This window comes from Cyrtonyx montezumae, unplaced genomic scaffold (genome assembly GCF_038088225.1).
Source record: "Cyrtonyx montezumae isolate F1298 unplaced genomic scaffold, pur_monq_1.0 scaffold_16, whole genome shotgun sequence".
Classification (NCBI taxonomy): Eukaryota; Metazoa; Chordata; class Aves; order Galliformes; family Odontophoridae; genus Cyrtonyx; species Cyrtonyx montezumae.
This window is the reverse complement of record NW_027071892.1, coordinates 12,315,595-12,338,894: the sequence shown is the minus strand read 5'-3', so window position 1 is coordinate 12,338,894 and position 23,300 is coordinate 12,315,595. Positions and strand designations below refer to the sequence as shown.

At 38.7% G+C, this 23,300-nt stretch overlaps 1 protein-coding gene across 1 annotated transcript; it reads right to left on the bottom strand.

Annotated features, from left to right (window-relative positions):
* Positions 1-776: 776 nt before the first annotated feature.
* IQCE (IQ motif containing E) lies at positions 777-23,233 on the bottom strand. The gene is made up of 24 exons (XM_065732863.1): positions 23,194-23,233; positions 21,945-21,992; positions 21,271-21,313; positions 19,938-20,078; positions 19,505-19,636; positions 18,493-18,563; positions 17,581-17,694; positions 17,110-17,160; positions 16,558-16,628; positions 16,252-16,324; positions 15,805-15,854; positions 13,651-13,808; positions 13,106-13,161; positions 12,607-12,815; positions 11,788-11,892; positions 10,959-11,052; positions 8,786-8,881; positions 7,964-8,026; positions 7,846-7,869; positions 6,744-6,857; positions 5,941-6,071; positions 5,148-5,263; positions 1,679-1,872; positions 777-1,572 (listed from the first exon to the last, which is right to left on the bottom strand). Exons 1-23 carry the CDS (start codon positions 23,227-23,229, stop codon positions 1,721-1,723), a joined length of 2,148 nt encoding a protein of 715 aa, XP_065588935.1. The 5' UTR covers positions 23,230-23,233; the 3' UTR covers positions 777-1,572; positions 1,679-1,720.
* Between the last annotated feature and the right edge of the window lie 67 nt (positions 23,234-23,300).

Genomic DNA, 23,300 nt, shown 5'->3' with positions numbered 1-23,300 from the left:
CAGCTGCATTGTGCCGCAGCCATCCAGTTTCCTCTTTGGCTGCAAGTACTGGCATGAACTATGATAAGCTCAGATAGTGCCTCATTGAAATCAGAGAACTGAGACAGCTCCGAGTTATTAGTATTCTGCAAAACAGCAGCAAGTGATTTTTAATTTAAAAAAGAAGAGGGAAAAGGTGATAAAAATCTTCGATTTAAGAGTGTGCTCTCTGTTTACAGGAGACTTTATTACTCCTTGATGACAAAGAAACCATTAGGGTCTCCACAAAAACTTCACTGTGTGTTTGTAAAATAAATCCTCCTTCCAGTAAATACCACATAATTTACCTGGTTCACCTTTCACAAAACAAAACAAAATGCATTTTAATGCCTTTGAAGGATGTCGGAATAATAGCCTGGGATATAAGGTCCTCCTTCCAGTCAAGAAGAGGTAGTTTTACTGTAAAAGATCTGGAAAGTCTCCTCTGACCACGTTCACCACAGCCCATGAAAGTACCAATGACATAGTGAAGTCTGGTAAAGATACTGTCTATCAGTGTTATTATTTCTGGGTGTCTTGACACCTAAAATCCAACTGCCACAAGTGCCTCTGTTCAGACTTTGTGGGATATTTTATCCATCCCAATGCACACACCTCAGAACAGAGTGCACAGTGCCATGCTTTCCAGCATAAGCCTCGTAGCTAATGACAGAAGATGGCTGCATACTGTGACCCTTCTCCCTGCCTGGGATTGGACTGTGCACACACACACAGAGGGAGTGCTGAGAGGAGAGATCAACAGCAAAGAAACGTGACACTTAAAACCCCTTGGTGCTCAGTGCACGAGCAATCTAGCTAGGTGAAAGTTTCAGGCAATGCAGTGATGTAAGCTGAAACAGCACATACAGCATCACATCTTCTACGTCAAACGTCTGCAGTGTCATCTCTAACGTGTGCATAATCACTTGCATTTGTGTTTTGTCAGCAGAAAAATGGTCACGAGGACATCCTTCACAGAACACTCCTGCTATTACACCCCTTGTCTGACAAACGTAACTAGAAGCACTGACATGATCAGACATCTCACACACACAGCACTACAGTACATACTACAGCAAACACACTGGGAAAAAAGGAACAAATAAACAAACTGTGCAGATGCAGTAGGCCTAGAGTAGTACTACGACAGAAGCAATTTCCTAAAAGGATTTTATACATCTGCAAATACAAGCTGTTCCCCTTCACATAAACCAGCTGAAAGCTGGGGATAAGTCACTTTTCACTGCCTGATTAAACAAAGTATTTAAGTCAACTTGAAAGACTTTGTCTGACGTGAAATGCTCTGAGCTCCTGATGGAGCTGTAGATGTCCCTGTTCATTGCAGGGCAGTGGGATTAGATGGCCTTTAAAGACCCCTCCAACTCATGATTCTATGAAATACCTTCAGTCTTTGCTGCCCTCGTTTAAGTTTGTTAATTTCACGTTCTATCTCACAAATTCAAATGTTTTGGTGCAGTACTTTTAAAATCCAAACACACTCTGTGTATCACAAGGGTAAGGGTCACAGTCTGTCAGCAGCTTCTAGCCATGTATCTGCAGAGATGACATATCAAACAACTCTTCATCCACAGCTGAAAAAAAAAGAGCAAAAACAGACAACTGCAGTACTCCCTCTTTGCTCATCTTTGATATGCTTTACCTTGGTGGGAAAACCTTTGTTTGTGAATCAAATAATTCAAGATCAGAGCCCATTACAGAAGTTGGTGGAGGATTTTTTCATCCACAATGATGGAGAGACAATTACAACTTCATCTGAGTCGTCTGAGTGAGCTTCATCCACAGACACAGACAGAGTGGGCTGAGATTGCTTCTCCCAAGACCTGGCTGAAATAACTGCAAAGGAAAACAAGGGCATCAATAAAAAACAGTGACAATAACAAGCTCCTGTGGGAAGAGTAATACTCTCTGAGCCATCAAGTTTCCAGAATTACCTGCAGTTATGAATAACTCTCATCTATCTTTTCCTGCATGTAACTATTCCTGTTCTTCCTTAATGAAAGAACATGCATGCCAAGCATTAAGTTGACACACTGACCACGCATGATTTGTCTTATTGTCTTTAAATCTTTGCAAGTGGTTACACACCACAAAGTAAAGCAATGTGATACTGAAACCATCCCTGGCCATAAAAATAAATATTTATTAGATGGTCAGAAAAGGAAAAACAGATCCAAGCAAGCTTAAGCAGGAAGGTCACAATGAGAACTGCAGCCAGACATAGAGAGAAGGGAAATGGGTGAGAAAGATGATGGCAGCTGTCAGAGACAATGATTTTCATTCATAAACCACCACATGTTTTCACTTGTTGTTATACCTTACTTAATAACATTAAGTTCTATCGGTTCTATGCATCTCAGCAGTTGCAATTATAGAAATGTTTATGGCATAAACAGATGGAACCCTAATGATCCCAGTAAAAATTGGAAAGAGAAAACGGATACATGAGACCCTTTACATCTGACAAGCAGAACCAGAAGATTCTAACCCCTGTGCAGGAAATTTATTAACTTAATGATGACAGCTATTAAGATCTTCTAGCTTAATATCCTGCCCACAGCCCCACTTATCTTTCTCTGAAGAAGACTATCTCCTAGAGAAAAATAAAACAAATCAAGATGACCTGCAGTAGAATAAGGAAACACTCAAGTAAGGGGCTATGCACTGAGAGTTTGACACTGGAATAGAAAACAGAGGGCATGCAGGGAACCTTCCTTAAGGAGAAGAACTGATGTGCCATGAGTCTCATGGTGAAATGAGTGACAAAGAAAACTGCTGGTATGGAAGAGACATATGCAGCAACTGGAATGAGGAATACAGAAAGGGGATTGCAACAAGCCCCAAAATAGAAAAAGGGTGACAGACAGAGAGCCTGTGAATGAAAACAAGGAATGCAGGAGGCCATTACATTGACCTCAACCTACAGAAGCAAAGAAACGTATGATTTTCTAGTTAAGTGAAATTCCCCTCTGTATCAGTCAACAAAGAATACAAGAATTTTTCAGAAAGATTTGTGAGTGCTGTTGATAGGGATAAGCAAAGAGAACTTTTGGAAGCAAGTGCAGTAAGTAGAAGATGCAACTCCACCAACGAAGGGATATTATACAAGAAATAGCTGAATATCAACCACATCATTCATGATTATATCCTGTTCTTGAAGTCTGAGATTTTATTGCCCTCATCTTCAGCTGAATACACTTCAAAAGGACAACAGCATCCTTGTGCTTGCAAATGGGTAAGCAGACTCGTTAAATGATTGCACATAAATTCATTATGATTTCAAAAACACTTCAGATAAGTTAACAGTGGTACCCAGAGCGCTGGTGTTATGTGGAGAGCAGTGCTTACTCAAGGCTGCTATGCATATTCAGAATGTTCTCCTCCTTGCTATCACTCCCTTGACAGAAAGAAAGAAAAAACTAAATTTTAGACTGAACTGTTATCATCTGTTCCACTTCATGGGAAGCAAAGAAATGGTTACAAACCTTCAAGTAGTATCCACATTTGTAAGCAAAGCAAAGCAGTGCTGAATGCTGCAGCACTGTGGTAGATTTCTCTAAAGAAAACAGACAAACCTAACTCAATGAAAACAATGTAATTTATTCTGGCCCATCTATAAGTCTCCTTAAAACACACTTTCATCTTTCCCATTCCTTTCACAAACGGCTTGTGAAATTAAATGACTTATTGCAATGTGTATTTTCAGAGAAAGTTTAAGATCTTTGAAAGATTGAAAGGTCACAAAATGTGAGTTTGACCTTGGAATGAACGAAGCAAGAGCTTGTTCAACAGCTGCATGATTTAAAGCCAAAGGAATTTGATTGCTTTAAATCACTCAGCTGTTAAACAAGCTCCTTGTCTCCTCTGCTTTACAAAATACAGAATGACTAGTGAAGTGCATTACTTCAATTTCACTAGCAGATTTTTACATCAGTCGTGAGCAAGGAAGGACAGATATCAGACTTCTAGTAAACTTGAACTTGCTAAAGCAGCACAGCCCAGGCAATAGAGGAGGCTGCAAGGTTTCTTTTCTGGATACTGTCACTAGACATAACTATAAAATCACTCAAAACTAAAATATCTTCAGAATCAAGTATTACTAACTCTTTCAAAAGTAGCAGAACGTGCTTCTGAATATGAAATAAAGTAAAGTTTCTCTCGTAGGCTCTCCTTCACTGAAGGGTAATCTTTCTATTCACAGCCCTAGCAAATCTGGCTTATTCTCCATCTGATATCTTAGAGAAACAGTCTGAGCTGCTTAAACCACGCTGTTTCTCAGAAAGTCTGCAGGGAGTGTCAGCTTTTCACCAACAAAAATAAGTCAGTGTTTCTCAGGTCACCCTCAAAGCTGTGCTTTTTTCCTCCAACTGGTCCATAAGATCTCCTGTTCAGGATAGAACTAGCTTTTTCTGATTGTTGTTAACTCCTTTGAAGCCATATGTCTAAGGCTGAATTTTCTGCATCGTTTTGCCTTTCTCGCTCAGTACTTCTAACATCCTCTTAGAAGCACCTTTGGCTTTAGCTCTGTGTTCTCAGAAGCAGGTGGAATTCAAGAAGGAAACCAAATTGTAGATCAACCATGAAAAAAAGAAAAGACATTTTCCCAGTTTGCACCACTGTGGTACCAGCTGGAAAGGTTATCCACAACTTCAGTTTTTTCTTTAATGCAGCAACTGAAGACTGTTGAGGAAACATGACTAAATAAAATATGGCTGACTTGCCCATGGCTTCAGGCCCAGAACATGATGGAAAATACCACAGAACAGCTACAGTGGGGGGAAGGAATGAAAAGGAAGTAGTGAGGTAATACAGAGGAACATCATGCACCTTACATAATTACCATTCACCCCAGAGAGACCTTCCAATCTGAAGTGGCAGCAAGCAGGTGAAGTGCCATGGAGAAACTGGTAGTGGTATTGTCAGAACTTACACTCTTTGAGGGACTGTACTTGCTCATATAAGCAACATGTCATCAATTAAAAGAATACATGCATCCAGAGTGCAAGGATGCATGTGAATATGCACACACATGTGCAAAAGCTCTCTGTAAAATTATGTGTAAATTTGCTCAAACTTCACATGCTTTTGAGCACAGGGGGAAAAGACATTACCAGGAAGAGATGACATGCTGGTTGAAGTTCTCTGGGGTGCTGCTGAGACTGGTTTCTTCTCTGTAATATAGACAGCAGAATCTATTTTCTCACTTGTTGCACTGGACACAGAGGGCCTTCAAAAAGACAGAATGCAAAGCATGAGGTACAGAACAGGAATGGCAATCTGTTGTCAGAATGCATACAGGAGTTTCTTCTTATTACTAGCATCAAGTTTATCACTTATGGAAGTGAGCAGCCATTCAGGTGAGGTGACAATTAAGTAATTCTCATAACCATGGCAGTCAGCACTAATGGCTTCTGGTACAGTAAACCCTGGAGAGAAAAGAAGCATTTTTCAAGCCAGAGCCATCACAAACCTAAGTAGTAAGCAAATCATCGAGTTCTTCCTCAGCAGAGTAGAATTCATGCAAGATTATATTCCATCTCTTTCCTGTCCTTCTTCCACATAACATATAATGTTAACATGACAGGGCTTCACTCAATTTTAAGCTAGTGTAGCAGCAATGAGTTTGATAGCAACTGCATACATTTTTTCCAAAGAGAAATTACTGTCTCCTTCTGCATCTCTATGGAAGAGAACATGCAGCAGGATGTAGGAAGACAGCAACAAGAAACCTCTTTAGCTGCATACTCGTGAGAAAGCTATCTTGTGTGTGTGTGTTTGAATAATGCTCTCTTTCTCCTCCTCTGCCAAGGAACCCACACTAAAATCCTACACAAAAGATTACTCCTCCTCTGTAATAAAAACAATTTTGCTACTACATTGCAGAAAAATCAATTCATCACTTACCTTTCCTCAAGCACTATTGTACGTGCTACGTGAGCCCTGAAAATGGACTGGATGAATGTCACTATCTCCTCTTTCTCCTTGCAGAGAGAAGATGAAGTCAAGGAGTTTGACACATGAGGCACACAGGAGTTCTGCAGAGAAATCAGATCAAAGAGAACTGACCTTTTACAAATTGCACAGAAACATGACAGAAGCTTTGTCAGTTTTATTTCTGATTGTGAAAGCAGCAGTAGAGAGAACACTTCTATCTTCTGGTCTGCAGTCTTAAAGGTTCTATAAGACTAAATCAGCAAGAATGCAAACCTGATCACTAGTAAGGCTTTTTTTTCACACTCAGAATTGAGCTATCTGAAGAAAATCTGATGTAACTGAAGAAACTGCAAGTCTTTGGTTAAGCAAACCACATACAAGATTCCTTCACTTTTCAAGGCAATCAAAGATGATTTCTAAATTCTTATTTCTGAAGTTCAGTGACAAAGGTTTGCCTATTACAGTGATTCAGTGAACCCTTAAGTATAATTAGAGCTTTCAGTAACACTCAAAATTAATGAGATAGAGATTGTTAGTGGCTGATGGAAGAACCAGAAGGAAAAAGAGGACACAGTTACAGTATACAATGCAAAGGAATTACTGCTTTACTTCTAAGGAAAACAGGGAACTGAAGAAGTCAGAGTGGGATGTCAGGGAATGAACTTGATATCTCTCTGGAAATACAGACGTGCTGCCACTGTGGAAGTACAGTACTCTACACAGTAAAGTGAAAATAATGGTATAGCTGGATAACCACTTGCCCTTGAAGTTACCTTTCTTCCAAGGCTATGCCTGTTGCAAGATTTAGCATCATCCACCCCTCTACTCAGCAGCAGCTTCTGTCGAGCTAGATGTCCTCTGAAAGCTGTCTGAAGCACAACAACTGCCTAACATTGAGAAGAAAAAGAAATGGTAACTTGAAAGATGATGGCTATAAATTGAAACCGAGTCCCAAGCAAGGAGGCATATAAGCAAAATAGCTTTTCCCTTTGCAATGGACAGTAATGTCCTGACATTTTTGTATGTTGAAAGGATCTCGTACATCTACTTCACAGATACTCTGCTACAATCCAGAGAATAGCCAGCATGTGAGGGATAAAACAACCCATGGTTCAAACTCAATCTAAGAGGTGTCATCACTGATCCTATCAAATGCAGTTACATTCCAGCTGCCAGTGCTAGCCTATATTTCACATATAGAGAAATACTATCCCACTCTCCTAATAGATTCTGGCTAGCCAGCAGGTTCTGGTATGATCAGAAATCAAGTGCAGCCTGGCTAACCATTGCAGTGATTATGCTGAACACAGAAGTCTTTCCTCCCTACTCAGATATTTTACTAGATTCTAATCTGGCTCTAACACATGCTTGTACCACATAATTAGAATTTGTTCTGAAAGTAGGATTTTATTTTCTGTAAGAAACAAGTGGAAGATGCTATGCTGTGTGATTTGAAAAAAGTTTAATCAAATCCTCTATGCAAAGCACTTATTCAACTGGGACAAAATTGTCAAACAAACTCGATTTCTTCAAAACACTCAGCAATGTTTCTCTTAGGGAAAGGCTTCAAAATCCTACTTGAAATTAATCTGAAGATTCAACACAGCAAAAATGAAGAATATACAGAAAGTTTGAGATTGAATGGTGAACACTTTGACAAGATATATCAAACAAAATCAGGATGTCACAAGGTGGATCACGGGGCAGCCTGAAGAACAAAGACGGTCTTTGTGCAACAGCTCATCACAATGAAACCCCTTTGAAAACTAATAAATATATATATATATATATATATATATATATATGTATTGGGTTATGCTTTTATACAAGTTAGATATGATTCACTGTTTTGTTGGGTATCATAAACATACTCACCTCACCCAAAGCAATTTCTTCCTTCTGAAATGGAAAATGCATTAAGTCATAAATTATTACATCTCAAAGTGTAATGTAATAAATAATAATGTGACCTTTTAGAAGAATTTAATCCCACCTTATATTTTATCATTTCATTATTTTCACTGCCTAACAAACTTTGCTGTTGTTTGAAAGCTTGCTGGGGAAAAAAAAAAAAAAAGAAACAAGGAAAAGGAAAAAGAGTAAGAATAAAAAGTCTCCCTTTTTGTTGTTGGTTTTATTTAATTTTATTTTACAAGTAACTTCAATAGCTTAGATAATGCTCCAATGATATTTTAATAAATAGTTGAAATAATAAAAAAGGCAATGGTTTCAGGACTCAGTACTGCTTATTCCAGCTCTAGCTATTGTGTCATTCTTCTAGCACAAGTCCAAAGCACTGAGAAGTCTGTGCTTCACAAGAGTACCAAAGAAGAAGAAAAACAACCCAAAACAATTCTCATGAAAGCTTCCCTTGGTGCTACAGGCATTAGCTCCTAGAAAAAGAGCCATCTCTGATGTAGCACATTAGAGGGGCAGGGCACATCAGCAGTGCATTGGGCTTGTTAGCTTAGGCTCTGCTCCAGTGCTAACACTGATTTCTAGGTGCAGCAGGCAGGAGCCATGAGAAGGCAACACTAAACTAAAGGAGCAGTAGCAGTGCTCCCTTATCTGCTCACCCAGATTGCCTTACATAGAAAGTGCACTTCTCACAATAGAAACAGAGTTCTAGGAAACAAAGGCAAAAGAAGCACCAGGAAGGACTTGAAAAGAGTGATGGAAGAGAAGATGATGGTAAGGAATCAGCCTGGGAGGCACTGCTGCAGGTCCCAGAGCCCCATGGCAGGTTATCTGGGCTCTGAAGCCACAGTTGGATTCAGAGGAGGATGACCTCACTGCTTCCCAACAGGAGACTCACCTTGTCTCGGTACAACCTCCACCATCTCTGGATACATTTGGCTGCTTGTTGCTTCTTGCAATCTTCTTCATTTTTAACTGTGCAGACTGGAGAACTCTGAGAAGGAGAATGTTTAACTTATTACACTGACACAAGTAAGAATTCGATGAGGGGATACAGGTTACAGCTGACTCAGAAAAATCAGCACTGAAGTTGTCAAATGTTCAGCCTGCCTCTAGGGTGGAAGGAGGTTAAAGAGGAACACCTTAGATGTGAATACTGCTCATGTTCAAACCTATAACCTATATGACTGTTACTGTAAAACGCACTCCTGCTCTTGTTTGAGCTGCTAGCTGAATATAGGAACAGAAAGGTTTTCATCTATACATACTTCTGTTTCTGTGCATTGCTAAAACCGTAGGAACTCACAGAGTGGAAGCCAATACTTTGCTGATGAGAAACAATTTTTGTATTATTGACAGAGAACAAATGTCAGGGTATTTAACTTCACAATTCTTCTCCAAGGAACACCAATATTAATGAACTTGGGAGCTCTCTCATGTATCCTTCTGGCAGGGAAAAGGGACCCAAAGTCATGTTTAAACTTACTGATGTGTTGGCCATCATGTGACATCCACAAAACTGACAGCTTGCATAAATAGGTACAACCCTACTCTTCTGTCTTAAAGAAATTAGTTAAATTGAGGAAAAAGACAAAGCAGCAGCAAAAAAAAAGATTTTGTTCCAGCTTCTTCTCCTGAGATGTGGTTGTATGTTGAGCCTCTGGCCATCTGATACCTTATAAGTTCATAAGTTCATAAGGTTGGAAAGGACCTATAAGATCATCTAGTCCAACCATTCTCCTATCACTATCTCTACCCAACTACTAAATTAAACTATTATACTACTATTATATTAAATTATACTATTATATTAAACTATTATACTACCTATACCAATCATCTTCACTTGCCAAAATTAAGTTACAACTGCAATTTTGAAACACTAATCTGATTTGTTGGTATAAAATTCCAAGTAAAGGAATGAGAGATTTTATAGAGTCTGAAAAAACTTCTTGATTCTTTGAAAAGGATTTATTTATAACCTTTGAAACACTGAGTTTCAGGCTTACGTTTAGCAAATGGATCATGTTATATTAAAAGTGACAACCTACTATTAAAATGAAAAATTGGTAGGAACTTAGTGATAATTACAAATAATGGGAACATTTCAATAAATAGATGGTTACTGGCCAAGAATATACATAGTCTGCAGAGGAAAGAAGGGAACGTTCATTGGCTGTTTCTAAATACACAAGTTATTTGGTATTCAAAACATCATCTAGCATCCATCACCCCGTATCAAAAAATCTAACTTAAATTTCTACAGAACTGCACTGTACATCAAAAATCCTCTTAAGCTTATGGACATTTTTATTTATATTTTTGTACTTCCTGTATTTCAGAGTACTTTAATTTTAAACTTCATATGATCAAAATCTCTGGTTATAATTGTCAGATGGTTTTAGTGAAATGAGATGAACATGACCACCTCATATCTGAAAGCATTTCTGTCAGTGCCTGCTCATCCCCACAGACCAGCCACAGCAACACTGGGCAAAGAGGTGGCAGATGGCTGAGATAACAAGTTCACTCCTAGTTCATGAATAAAACAAACTGAGCACGCAAGTCCATTTAAGACTGCCCAGGACAAATGGCTGCACACAGTAATTAGACACCTTAACATCCAGAATGGAGATGCTGTCATTACTTGAACTCCAGTAACACCTCAGTTCAAGGGGGTTAAGTGCTTATTGTATTGTACTGGCATTTTCTTCCATTTTTTTTACTTAAATATTCTGTCCCATCAGCAGTGGAACTTAAAAAAAGCAACAACACTGTTTTCATAACGACTGGTGCTCTTCATCTGGTAAACTTTCCCTGAAAAAGGGCCCAGCTTTCATCCAAACAGAAAAGCCAATGAATATTTTCTGACTGGATAGCACAAGTGCCCTAAATGATCATCTGGTCAGCATTGAAAAAGGGCTGCTTTTCTCTCACTTCCCCGCCTCCTTTCCTTCGGAGTGTGTCTTTTGTCAGAAGAGAGTCTAAAATAGCTCAATGTTTCTTCTATCTGATCAATTTACAGGACATCAGATGCAAGGAAAAATAGTTAACAAAACATTTTTCTGTACCTCATTAAGCTTCTCTAATGCATCCTCTGTCATTTGTCTCTCCTCTTCCTCCTGTGATTTCTCTACTTTCTGTGTAAGGTTCTTCACTTCCTCACTATGGTTGGAAAGGCAAAGATATTAACAGCTAGACATTTTCTGCTGTTCCTGCTTTGAATATACTGAGCCTAATTCATAAAATTGGGTTACTTTGGCTTTTTAAATGTCGAAGTGCTTGGGGTATCATCAGACATACAGTAAGAGAACACTGAACATCAATTCTCAAGTTGTGATAGCAAAGCCTTGAGTTAAAATTAAAAAGAAAATGGCTCAAGGTTACGATGGTGCAATTGATACCATTAATTAACTAACTCACCTAGACCTGAAATGGTGATTGACAAATATGAAACTGTAACAAAGCCCCATCTTACAGTGCAATAAGGAAATTCCCTTCCATTTGCACAGGATTATTACCAATACATTGGCAACGGTCTAAAGGCAGAGGCTTCTAGATAAGGTAAAAATATGAGTTTTTTCTTATAAATAAAAAAATAGTCTCAGTACAACATGGCAGCTTTCTTTTCCCATTCATCTCATTCACTTTTCTTACAGTCTAATTCTTCTTCCTGCTATATACCTCAGTCTTTCACGTTCTCTGAAAACTGTATATTTCTTCCCTCAGTAACTTCCTCCATCTGTCCATAAGAGTTCTGCTTAAATGAATTCCCAGCTTTCTGCAGTTCATATGACCTACGAATTTTGTGCCACAACAAAAGAGAATTTTCTTTAATGGGTTTTTCTTGGTGTTATTTATTTATCTATTTTAAAGATCTACTAAGACAAGATAGGATACCTTATGGTCTGCTCCTCCTTAGTGCTTTCTTCCTTGTTATTCTGGTACTTCTGTAGCTCCAGCTCTGCTTCAGCCTTAGCCTGAAGTAACTGCTTGATGTCTGATCTATACAGGTATGAGGAAATATAAGCCATAATTTCAACATTCATATTTCAATAAAGTACATATTTTTTATTTAAACTTCTGAACAAAATAGGTTTTCTTAAACTTGAAAAAAAAACATTTTATTTACCTTCTTAAATAAAATGCTTTGCCTCTCTTCACAAATTTTGCTTTATTAGCAATACACAGCTGCGTGCACATCTCTGCTCACGATCAGAATAACCTGCCTGCCCTTATGCAGCAACATATTAAACTAGTCTAAGCAATTTAAATTGCAAATCAATTGCTAAGAGGAAAGAAAGAAGACAGTGCACAGTCTAGGAGAAGGAAGGTTTAAGTGCAGAAAGTGGCAGATCAGAACAAAACTTATACTAAAAGTAAAAGATGAATTTTTGCAACAAAATACTTGGAAGAGATGCTGCATTAACTGGCATACAACCCTTCAAAAGCTTTCACCTGTGGTTGGCAAAAAGAGGTGTGAAAAATGTTTTAAGAAAAATGATGGAATTCTTCTTTCCTATCTTTTTACTACTTTTTCTTCCTTTATCATAATTTTACCACACTAATAGGATGAGAAGAATCTTCTGAAACAAAAGCAGAATGCACCCTCAAAATCTGTTCTTTCACTGACAACATGAAGAACGTATTACATCATTTTGTAAGAAAGAAGAAAATCTTTCTATGAAGATCCACACCTCAGACAACTACTGCACTTACTCTTTACTCAGTAGCAGATTTTGAAGAGCACTCTTATCACTCCTCAGTTTCTTTACTAGCCCTCGGAGACGGTGGCACTCCTCGATGTGATCTACCTGCTGAGGAGCTGGATGATTGGGGTCTGCAGAAGGTGCAGATGACACACCAAGTGTCTGTGATGACTCGCTGTCTGCTGACGACACTCTGCTGTTCTCCATGTCACTTACTTTCTGAGTAAGATAAATTTACACAAAAGAAAACACAAAAAAGGAAATTAAATTCAGCATAAAAACACTTCACTAGGCCAAGAGAAAAGATGAAGTGAAAACTGTTTCTAAAATATGCATCTACGTGTAACAACTCTGAGAAAAGAAAAGAAGAAAAAGAGAGGAAGGGGACATGGAACAGGCACTGGTTTACACGAGTGAGACAGAATATACCCTGCCAGGAGCAGAAGCCAGTGGTTCTGTATTTTCTTCATAGAGACAGTTAAGATGGCCATGTGAATATTAACACTCACCTTTTCTAGATCCAAAATTCGCCTCATAAGCCTCTGCCTGCTCCATTCACTATAATCTAAACGCAATAACAAAACTTTAAGCAGTTTCTGCATCAATGAATTAATATTTTTCTGTCCTTATGAAAGGAGCACTTTAAGATCACTGAGCCTCAGCTTTAAAGAGGCAGCAATAAAAAGATGAAAATGATATGAATGCATGCGACTCCCTACATCAGTTAGCTCAGAAATCAATATAAGCCATTGGTATTTATCTATTTTTCAACAACAACAAAAAAGCCAGCAAATTTTAATCTTTAAGTGATTGCAATCCAGAATTTCTCAGGCATAATAATGAAGAAAACCCAGGTCATTCTGGAGCAGCACCCCTTCTATTCAGGGAGAGACTCCCCTAACAAACACCTTCTTACAACCATTGCCCACCTCAAATCTGCATTTTAATTCTACCTCCCTTATTTCTGTCACTTGGGTTCCTGCCCTCCCTCTCAAACATCATTCGAACGTATCTAAATCCCCTGCCCCACATTCACCAACTTTTCAGTGCCTACTTTTTCTTTTACTGGATGCAGGAGAACTGCTCAGTACGTGATCCAGATCTGCTTTCAGACACCGATTCTCATTCTGCAATTCCTTGATATTCCGGGACAGCCTCAGGACAGCAGCATTCAGTGCCTTTAGTCGTTTCTGGGTATCTCTGCCCTCTGCACTTGAAAAAGGATCATCAACAGGAAATCAACTTAAAAGCAGAGAACAAAAAAGCAGCATCTGAAGAAATAAAACAGTCTCACAATCTAGCTGGTTAAGTTAATTGTCTCTGCTTCCTCCCTGATGACATTTCTCAGCATTTTAAATTAGAGAAGTTGAGTGTTTTTCCTAACAGGAAAAAAAAAAGATCATCTTGCTCAATGCTTTCCCAATTATTTTTATTTTCATCAGCATAATAAGTTAAACTTTGAAAGTTCATTGATTACTTTTTCCTCCCTATACGCTCATTTCCTTAGAGCATAAACAGGAGTGCTTGTTTGAGTTTTACTTACTTTTCTACTTATTTTCAATTAATGCTATGAGAAAGTGCTTGAAAACTAACTTCTGAAATCAAAGGATGGACCTAGTTTTGGACAAATGCCACTATAAAGGAAACTTACGTCACTTATTCACTGAAATAATTGCAAGGTAAAGTGGAAGATGGCCTATAATAATGCTATCAGAGTGAAAAATTGAACCTAATTTACATTTTAGAAATTGAAAGAAATTGAAATCAGGAAAAATATACAAAGCTGCCCAGATATCATGGAAGACTACTTAAGTAGCTTTATAAAAAGCTGTCCCAGGCAGGAGGGAAAGAAAACAAAAATGCCCAATCAACAAAATTGTGAGGTGACAAAAATCATAACAATTACTGAATGTCACCATTTTAGGCTCATCAAAACTAAAATGAAACACCTGCTGACCATTCTGAGTATCTGAAAGCTTGTCTAATTTTGTGGTTACAAGTGGAAGGCACAGTTTCACATAGAAGTACTCATAATTAATAGTGAAAAAAAGGAGTTAAATGTCATTCACTTCAGCCAGAAATGATGTAGGCAAGCCTCATGAAAGAAACACTCCTTCTGTGTGCCAGAGTCTTGACCTTCAACTTCACCTATTATTTCAGTGCTCAGCCTCTCAAGTAGAGACTGACAGTCAAATAATCAAGAGAGACGGCCCTGACCACTGCTGTTTGAAGATATGAATAAATGAGGACAAGGAAGAGACCCGATGACTCATTTTCACCTGTGACTAAATTAATTGTGATGGTTACAGCCTTGAGAGGCTAGTCACTGCATGTCTGAGCCAAGAGATGAACACTCTTGAAAAACGGTGACAAATCAAATTCCAGTTTTCAATCCACGGGAGTCCATAGGAATTAGGGAAACACAACTAGTGCACATTATGACCCATAAAGAGCTCTCGTGTTTCCATCAGTCCAAAGATTGACGACACCCAAAAATTAAGATAGCTGCCCGGGCTTAGAACAGCACTAAGAGTGCAAGGAAGTTCTGACGTGGTTCACTAGCATGTCTTCTTACCCCATGAGACTATTACCCTGGTCTCAGCTTGACCAACACTCTCTTGCATGCACACTCTTACTTAGCTCTAGCTTAGTCTTTTGGCTTTGTGGTTTGACTTTTATTTCCTCTAGAGATCATTTCTCACAGCATGTTTTCCTTTACTACCAATATACCTCTGTGCACTAGTGACAAGCATCAGTATGAGCTTCTTTGACAGTACCTTACCAGTACCACTCATGGATATCTCACAAAAGCAACCCTGAGCATTGGATCTGTATCTCCTTGCCATTGGAAAATCAAGTTTACTCCAAAATAACTTCTTTGCACCACACTCCCTACAGCAAGGTGCAGAACTGCCTCGACTGTAAAATGCTAAGCATCTTTTGAGTTCGTTTCAACTGTCAGTAGCAAAAGAACAAGTGTGGTCATTAGGGAAGGTGGATTTTATTTAACTGAGATAAACTTTCAGAGCTTTTATGGGCTTTTTAAATATATCTAGCATTTTTTTTCACATCCACTAAATGATCTATTTACAAGAAAGAAAAAAGTGACTAAAGAAAAATAACAAATCTAGTTGTCTTCCATCAAAAGTATATAAGTGATATACCAGATACACATACACAAATATTTGCCTCAAAAGAATTAACATACTTTTTCTTCATAGTCTCAGATTTTGCCAGAAGGATTTGGAGACGATGAACCTGTGAGCAGGAAATACAGATTCTATTAACAAGCTAGCTGAGATAAGATGACATAGTTAATACAACACATTTGCTCATTACAAGAAAATCAGAGGAAGACCCTTTGGGTAATCATAAATTCAATGATGCCATCACTGAAAAACATCAGGCTATCATCATGTAGGCTTTCACCTGCACATCACAGTTATGGATGTACATTAGTTTCATTATTTCCCATTCTTGGGGAACTTACTGAAGGAAATTTTTTTTTTTGCTATATACAGTTGGAGCTATAAGAATATAAATGAAAATTCTACTCTAATTACACATGTACCTAAGCTGTATGAAATCTAAAACCTCTGATTTATATTTTAGCTCAACAACTCAACAAACAATCTGAAAGCCTTGTCAGGTGTACCTCTTCACAATAGGTCTCCACAGCTATCCTCATTTCTTCCAAATTAGTGGTCTTCATGTCTGACTGGAATTTGCTGAAAACACAAGAACACAAAAGTTAATCCAGCAATTCTGGCAAAGACACTGCAATGCTTGTTGATTTACAGTTTCTGGGTGAGTGGTTTATAATTTATAAGACATTCTCAAAGTTGATTAATCTATGTTAAAAAAAAACTGAACAGAAGAATATGGGTGAAAAAATAACATGGATTTCCAATTCCCTCTATTATCTTATCCAATACAAGTCCCTACCCCTCCAAAGTCATACTTGATAGTGTTGTCTTTCTCCTTGCACTGTTGTTCTAGTTTGCAAATCTTCTGTTTTAATCCATTAACCACCTACAGAAAGAACAAAGAGCTAGAATATTCCATCTCTTCACATAAGTTCAACTTCTCCATAATCTTGTCCTCTCTGTAAATTGTACTTAATCAGGCATACTCCTACATACTTGAATAAATCATACACGTTTGCCATCCCGTGACCCTAACTTATATCTATGGCACCATAAACAATAATTTTCACACCCAATCTTTAAACAAACAAACAAGAAAACCAAAAAAACAAATGCACACATTACTCTGTTACCCTATTAAAAGAAGCAAAAAGGAAAGCACTGATGCAGATTCAAAGAAGTGACAAAAAAAGCTATCTGCAATATCATTAATTCCAGATCCTCGTTGCCAGTTATGACTACAAAAATAATTGTTACACAATTCCTTAATTACTTATTCTTTATTATTTTTTTAAATCAATAGTGGTTCAACCAGGCAAGAGGAAAAAAGGATAAATGAAAGCAAAACTTAGTGAAGAAAATATTACCCATCCATTATCAGCTTTCTTTGCTGACAAAGCTCGTGCCAACTCAGAGCCCTGCAAGAGAAGACAAACAAAGCAAGTAACAAACTTTGCTACTTCTTCTGTTAGCTCTTTCCATGGGACTTTCTAACGTACTCATCTCCACAGCCATTTCACAGTCCAACAGCTTAAATTCTAAAGTCCCTATGCTCACCATTTTGTATTAGCACACCACCACCAAGGCATAGATGATCATACATAAAGCAACAGCCACAAGGAATTTTATTTGGTTTATGTACAAGGGGGCTACAGAGGTAAAGAAGAGCCCCAAACACTGTGAGAACTTTCTGGGAGATGCCCAGTGTTAAACAAGAGCCAGTTCCAAATGGGACCCACTGCTAGACAAGGTGAAATAAGAAAATGAGAGTCACACTGATCAGCACTGTTTTATCAATTTTTGTCAATTTTTATCCCCTGCTCTAAAGAAGCAGTCACCCTGGAAGGATCCAGCAGTTGTTCAATCTGTTTATCCTTTCTGTTATTCTCTTCTTCTAGGCGACGGAGCTTAGTTTTCATTAGATTTCCTTCATTTTTCTGAGCTTGTATTGTCTAAAAGAGAAGAGGAAAAATCCTAAGCTCACTTCAGAAACACTGAGTTTTCACATGAATTGTTACTGGCATCAGAACATTTACAATTACAATGGCCAAGGCAGAGCAGATAATAAATTTAAAAAAAAAGCAATAACAAAGACCATCACAGTACACCAGGTCTGACAGGGAAGGGAGATGACAGGACAAAGATAAAAGTTACTTCTAAAGTTAAATAAAAGTTTTCACAGAAAAGCCACCTTACACAAATGATCCCCAACAGCCAAGACTTCTTTAATACGTATCCCTAGAATTCAACTTGTCCTTATCTTTCATACACTGCACAAAGCTCACCTGACCAACACTCATAAAATCATCTGAATTGGTAGAGAACTTTAAAGGCCATCTAGTCTTAACTCCCCTGCAATGAAAAGGGACATCTGGTCTCATCACATTCTTAGAACATGATGAGCAACAGCTGGGAGTGGAAAAAAAACCATGAAAAAAAGAAAAAAAGGTTGGGTTGAGAAGCAAAGCAGCCAATACAATGAACCTCCCCTGTGACCAGCTAGGGCTGTGGCGGGGGTTCAGGACTGCATATACTTCAAGGCTTCTACATCCAGAACACAGAAGTATTTATCACACCATAAGAACAATGAAACTGCCTTAAATAGAGAAAGTTTAGTTTAGACCTTGCATTACAAATACAAAAATGTTGGGTCGATATCTCAGTTGTACCACAGAGTTCTGTCCAGACACGTGCAGGCAGACAGAGAGACCCTAGGCTTTTACTACAGAAGCATCAGAGAGACAGAGTACCTTCTTCAGTTCTATAATTTCATCGTACATATCTTCTTTTTCCTTGTAGTCAGGAGTTCCAGGAATGTAGCCTACAGAAAAAGGTGCATAAAATAAGCAGATCTGTAAGAAATATTTTTTCCTAGATGAAAATCCTAGTGGGAAAAATTTAGAACACAATCAAATTGGAAACTAGGCCATTTAAAACAAAACAAAACGGAAACTAAATCAGCAAAGAAATTGATTTTATAAATGGAAATGAAATTGAGGCATTACCATATGAACCCTCTGCTACGTCTTTTGGCAAATTTTTTCCAAGTATTTATTTTCTCTATTGTGCTACATTAAAACACACATCTAAAGAAAAGCACACACTTCACAGGAGACTGAACTCTTTTCCCAACAATTATTTACCAAACTCATCTGAAGATGTCTAAAATATGTTTTTTGTTGATGTTCACCAGGTGAAAGTTTATTGCCTTCTAGAGTTGCCACAGGCTGTGTGTTAGCAGTCACAGTACAGGTGGCATTTGAAGTGGAATTTAATACTGGGATTTTTAACTTCACTGTTCTCGTTTAAGATGATGAACAGGATAAAAGTTTCCAATTTTGCTTTTCTTCTAACACCCAATTGGTTTTAATATCACAACCACATGATAGAACACTTTCTAGAGAAGTAAAAGGAGTCAATTACATAGAATTTCAGGCAAGCAGATGGTTTCTATCAATGGTTCCTAAACTATGCTTTGCAAAGTCACAATAAATTGTCTACAGCTGGCCCATTGAACCATATTATATTTGCAACGTTTTCAGCTGAAAATGCATGGCAATTTGCAAGAAGTTCAGAAAGCTAATAGTGATTCATTGCTCAAAAAATCTGGGAGCTGCCTCAACCAATTTGTAAATCTCAAAAGTATTCCAATGACCATATTCTGACACGTGTATTTTAACATAGGTTAAACCAAAATGGGTCTTGTTTTATTTTGTAAGATCATAACTCTAGTAATGTATGATTTTACATGGAAGAATTTACCATTACTAGAAGAACGGGAATGCTTGGGCTTCTTCATTCCTAGAGCTTCCTTCAAATACTCTGGAGTGCTACTAGAAATGCCAGCTTGCATATGTCCCATGTCAACATCTGATTTCAGGGAATGGCTCGTTCCTGCCAACAAAAAAAATGGAACAAAACGCAAAAATCAGGGATAATTGGGAACCACGTTTGAGGATTTATTCTGAGCAAATACAACTCTGAAAGCCACAGATGCTGTGAATTATTCCTACTATAAATTCCAATGCTCAAAATCAGATGACTCAAACTCAGTTCCAAAAACCCAAACAAATGCAATGGAAATGATTTCCCATGTACCCTCTAACCAAATACACATTTCTGTTTAGTTCATAGGTTTAGCTGTCCCCAGCAGTAGATTGCAACCACGTTGCAGATAAAGCTCCCATGCTGATACCTTGTTTCAGTGATCCCATCCACATCTGCTTTGGGTTTTTCATAGCTGCACTCTCAAAACGTGCACTGCCTGTTCCCTGCAGAGATTTCCAAACTGCAGCTTTTTTAGGATACAGTTGTGTGCTAGAGCTGTACGGAGACTCTAAAACAGAAGAAAATACCTCAGCATTGCCTTCAAAAGCTCAAGATCACAACAGATCTATTTTGTGTTTCTAGGTTCCCAGACATGAAAGAAAGAGGCAGAGTAACATAATAACAGTAACGTCACCCAACATGAGCAGAAATATTGACATGCACAGTTCAGATGCTCACCCTTAAGACATCTTTGCATCTATGTTCATATGTTTGACATACAAAACCATCTCTCATATGATAGAAATATGTATGGATAAACTGTCAGAAGTCACTCTGTAGCTATTAAACCACCAGCAACTTTCTAGTAGTAATCAAAGAACAGAACTGGGTCTGACACAATGCTGGAGAGCCCCTCTTATCACTACTTCAAGTACTGTAGTTAGGTTTCAACACTGGAAATTACTAACAATTTGAAGCTGAGTTTAGATGTGCACGTTATTGGTGAGCAAGTTACTCTTCAAATTATGAAGAGAAGTACAGGAAGAAGCAATTTCACAAAAAATCATAGTTGAAATTAAGGAATTGTTTTAAATTCCATCATTTAGAGATTCCAGGCAAAGGAAGAAGGTAGATGTGCACCTATCAGAAGAGTGTGCCTCCTCCTCAGCCCATAGCAAAAATCTGAAGTGCTGTGTGATTTCTTTAATTATAAACAAAACAAAGTAACAACAATCAGCAACAACATCTGAGATTTTGTTTTCTTTGAAAAATTCACTGTAAATATAAAAAGGAAGGTAAATGGAAAAGCATGGTAAGAAACAGAGAACCCATAAAAATAAACCTCAAACGAAAAAAAATGAAACAGAAATGCTTAATCTACAAACATAAATATTGACTAGATGGTAGGATGTGCAGCTCTGATAATTCCAGGGTCATTCTACAGAGCATATATCAGCATTTATTTAAAAAAATAAAATAAAATTGTTTTATTGTTTTATTTTTAAATTTATTTTTAAAATCCCCTTGCTGGAAAATCAAGAACTGTAACTAAACTATAAACTTCAATATTTAGCCTACAGAAGACTAACTTCACTGGTTATAGAACACAAATCTCAACCAGAGGTGCTCTGCACACACAACAAACAATTCTAGTGAGAATAAAGGTGTTGTTTCAAGCAAAGCTACCAGTTCCTGTGCCACAAAGAAATTTATCTTGTTATACACAATGGAAGCAGAAGAAAAGACTTTTGAACTCTTACTTGGTGACTTTGGAGGCTTATGAAAAATTTTCTTCTTTAATTTCTGGAAGAAAAAAGAAAATTGTGTACTTAAAATATCATGCTCCTTGAATGTGCTGGTGTATAACTGCAAAATTGGCTTCAACCTCCATTTTATACAAAGAGCACTTGCATTAATAACACAAAAACTTCTGTGCATGAAACAAAACCAGAAGCATTAAATATGCACAGATTTGGCCACAGCAACAGGCACCCAAATTAGGATGGTACGTACTGATGCTCTGTGATATCAAGTAGACTATTCATGCTCAGCATACTAAGACCTTCCTGGTCCATACTACATACAACAGCAAGCCCAAGATGACCACAGAGCAGAGGCTGAACCAGAGTAGAGTAGGTCCATTTTTCTGAAGGAAAGGCTTCTTCAGTTCCATTAAAACTCTTACTTAGGCACTCAACTTGATCAAACAGCAAAATGAAGCCAAACACCATTTGCAACTCCCAGAGAATTTAGAAGCCAGAATTCCATCTGGAATTAGAAGAGATTTTCACTACACTGTAGTAAGATTGTAAGCTCTCCTCTCTGAAGGATGTCTTATTGATCAGGAGCCATCACACGGGTGTAGCATGTCCAAGAACATTCTGAGAGGCCTTTTTAAGTCATTTATCTGCAGCATGCCATTAACACAACTCACCAATTCTGCATCTGATTCACAGGTTATCACAGACAAGCTGTCATCTCCCTGGGAAATAAACACAAACTGTGACATTTGCTACTCTCCAAGTAATTGCTTTTAATACACATCCAGAATAATGTATTACTAACACAACAGAGCTTGAATGCAACAAATTCCAGTGGGAAACAAGTTGTCACTTTTGCAAACACAGTACGATCTGCATCCTGTGTGCCAGCAGTGCAAGTCACCTCAGACACAAACCACAGAGATAAGCACTTTGGTGTGCACCAGCACAGTGTGGGGCCTTCGGGTGCCCCGTTTCCCAAAGTGCAGGCTCTGCATGAGCCTCTCCCCAATCATACCCAGTCAAGCAGCAACTCACTCTTTTGTCCCCTTGTTCCTTCACTTGTTCTCACCCTTGCTATGTTATGGTAGCATTTAATAGACTGAAGAAGTGATGGGGCTGAGCAGAAAGGACAAATTAACAAATCAAAGAAGTGCTTGATTTTTCCTTCACACAGAGCTGACAGAACCTTCTGTGAGTTTATCCACAGCAGAAGGAAAACCTCCACTTCTTTCAGATTACACAAACATACACTGCCCTCACAGAAGAACATTTCCACTTGCTGCCAACTCCTCCTGCTGCAGCCCCATTCTTTGGAAAGATGCTGATCTATCTCGCAGCGAGAGGAGAGGAGGGAACAAGGTATTTTTTAGACTCCCAGTTGACAGAAAAAGAGATGGGGCTGACAACGACAAAGCAGATAAAGCAGTGTTTTGTGCTGGCTGAGAGCAGGCACGCATGCCTCTCACACACTACGCCAGTGAGATTTTAATTTCCTGCAGTAACGTTCCCTGTAGCACATCAAGATATTATTTTTGTTATTCTGAAGGCCTTTTTATCACTCCGTGCGATCTCCCTCCACAGCTGCCTGTCGCATCAGGAATCACAATGAGGAAGGCACTCAAACCTGGCACAGCATCCACCCAGGTAGGAAGGTACCACAGGAAAAGCAACCCAGTGCCTTCAGTTCTGCAAAACAACGGCGGGCAACGAGAGAACGCGACAGCACTCAGCGAAGGGCCTCAAAGCCTCCTTCGGGGGGAGGACAGAAAGGAGCACTACTACATCCCCACGCTATGGACGGAGGCCTCGAACATCCGCCACCTCATCGGCCTGACGATTCCGAGAGGGCTCCGCTCTGCCGCGGCCCAAAGGCAGCCCCAGGCCCAGGCTGCTCTCCTCCCCTCGCTGCCCGCTCCTTACCAGCTCCCCGGTCACCCTGCCGCTCCCGCGGGCCATAGCGGGCGGCAACACCGCCCTCATGCCATGGCGCCCAGCTCGGGGCACTTCCGGGTTGCGGTAGCCATGGC

Excerpts from the sequence above, each read along its gene's own strand:
- IQCE (XM_065732863.1), bottom strand. The coding sequence starts at position 23,229 with ATGGCCCGCGGGAGCGGCAGGGTGACCGGGGAGCTG. Across the intron at positions 18,564-19,504 it reads TTCCCGTTCTTCTAGTAATG|GCTACATTCCTGGAACTCCT; the intron begins GTAAATTCTTCC and ends CTTTTTCTGTAG. Across the intron at positions 13,162-13,650 it reads TGCATCCAGTAAAAGAAAAA|ATTATAGTGAATGGAGCAGG; the intron begins GTAGGCACTGAA and ends TATTGCGTTTAG.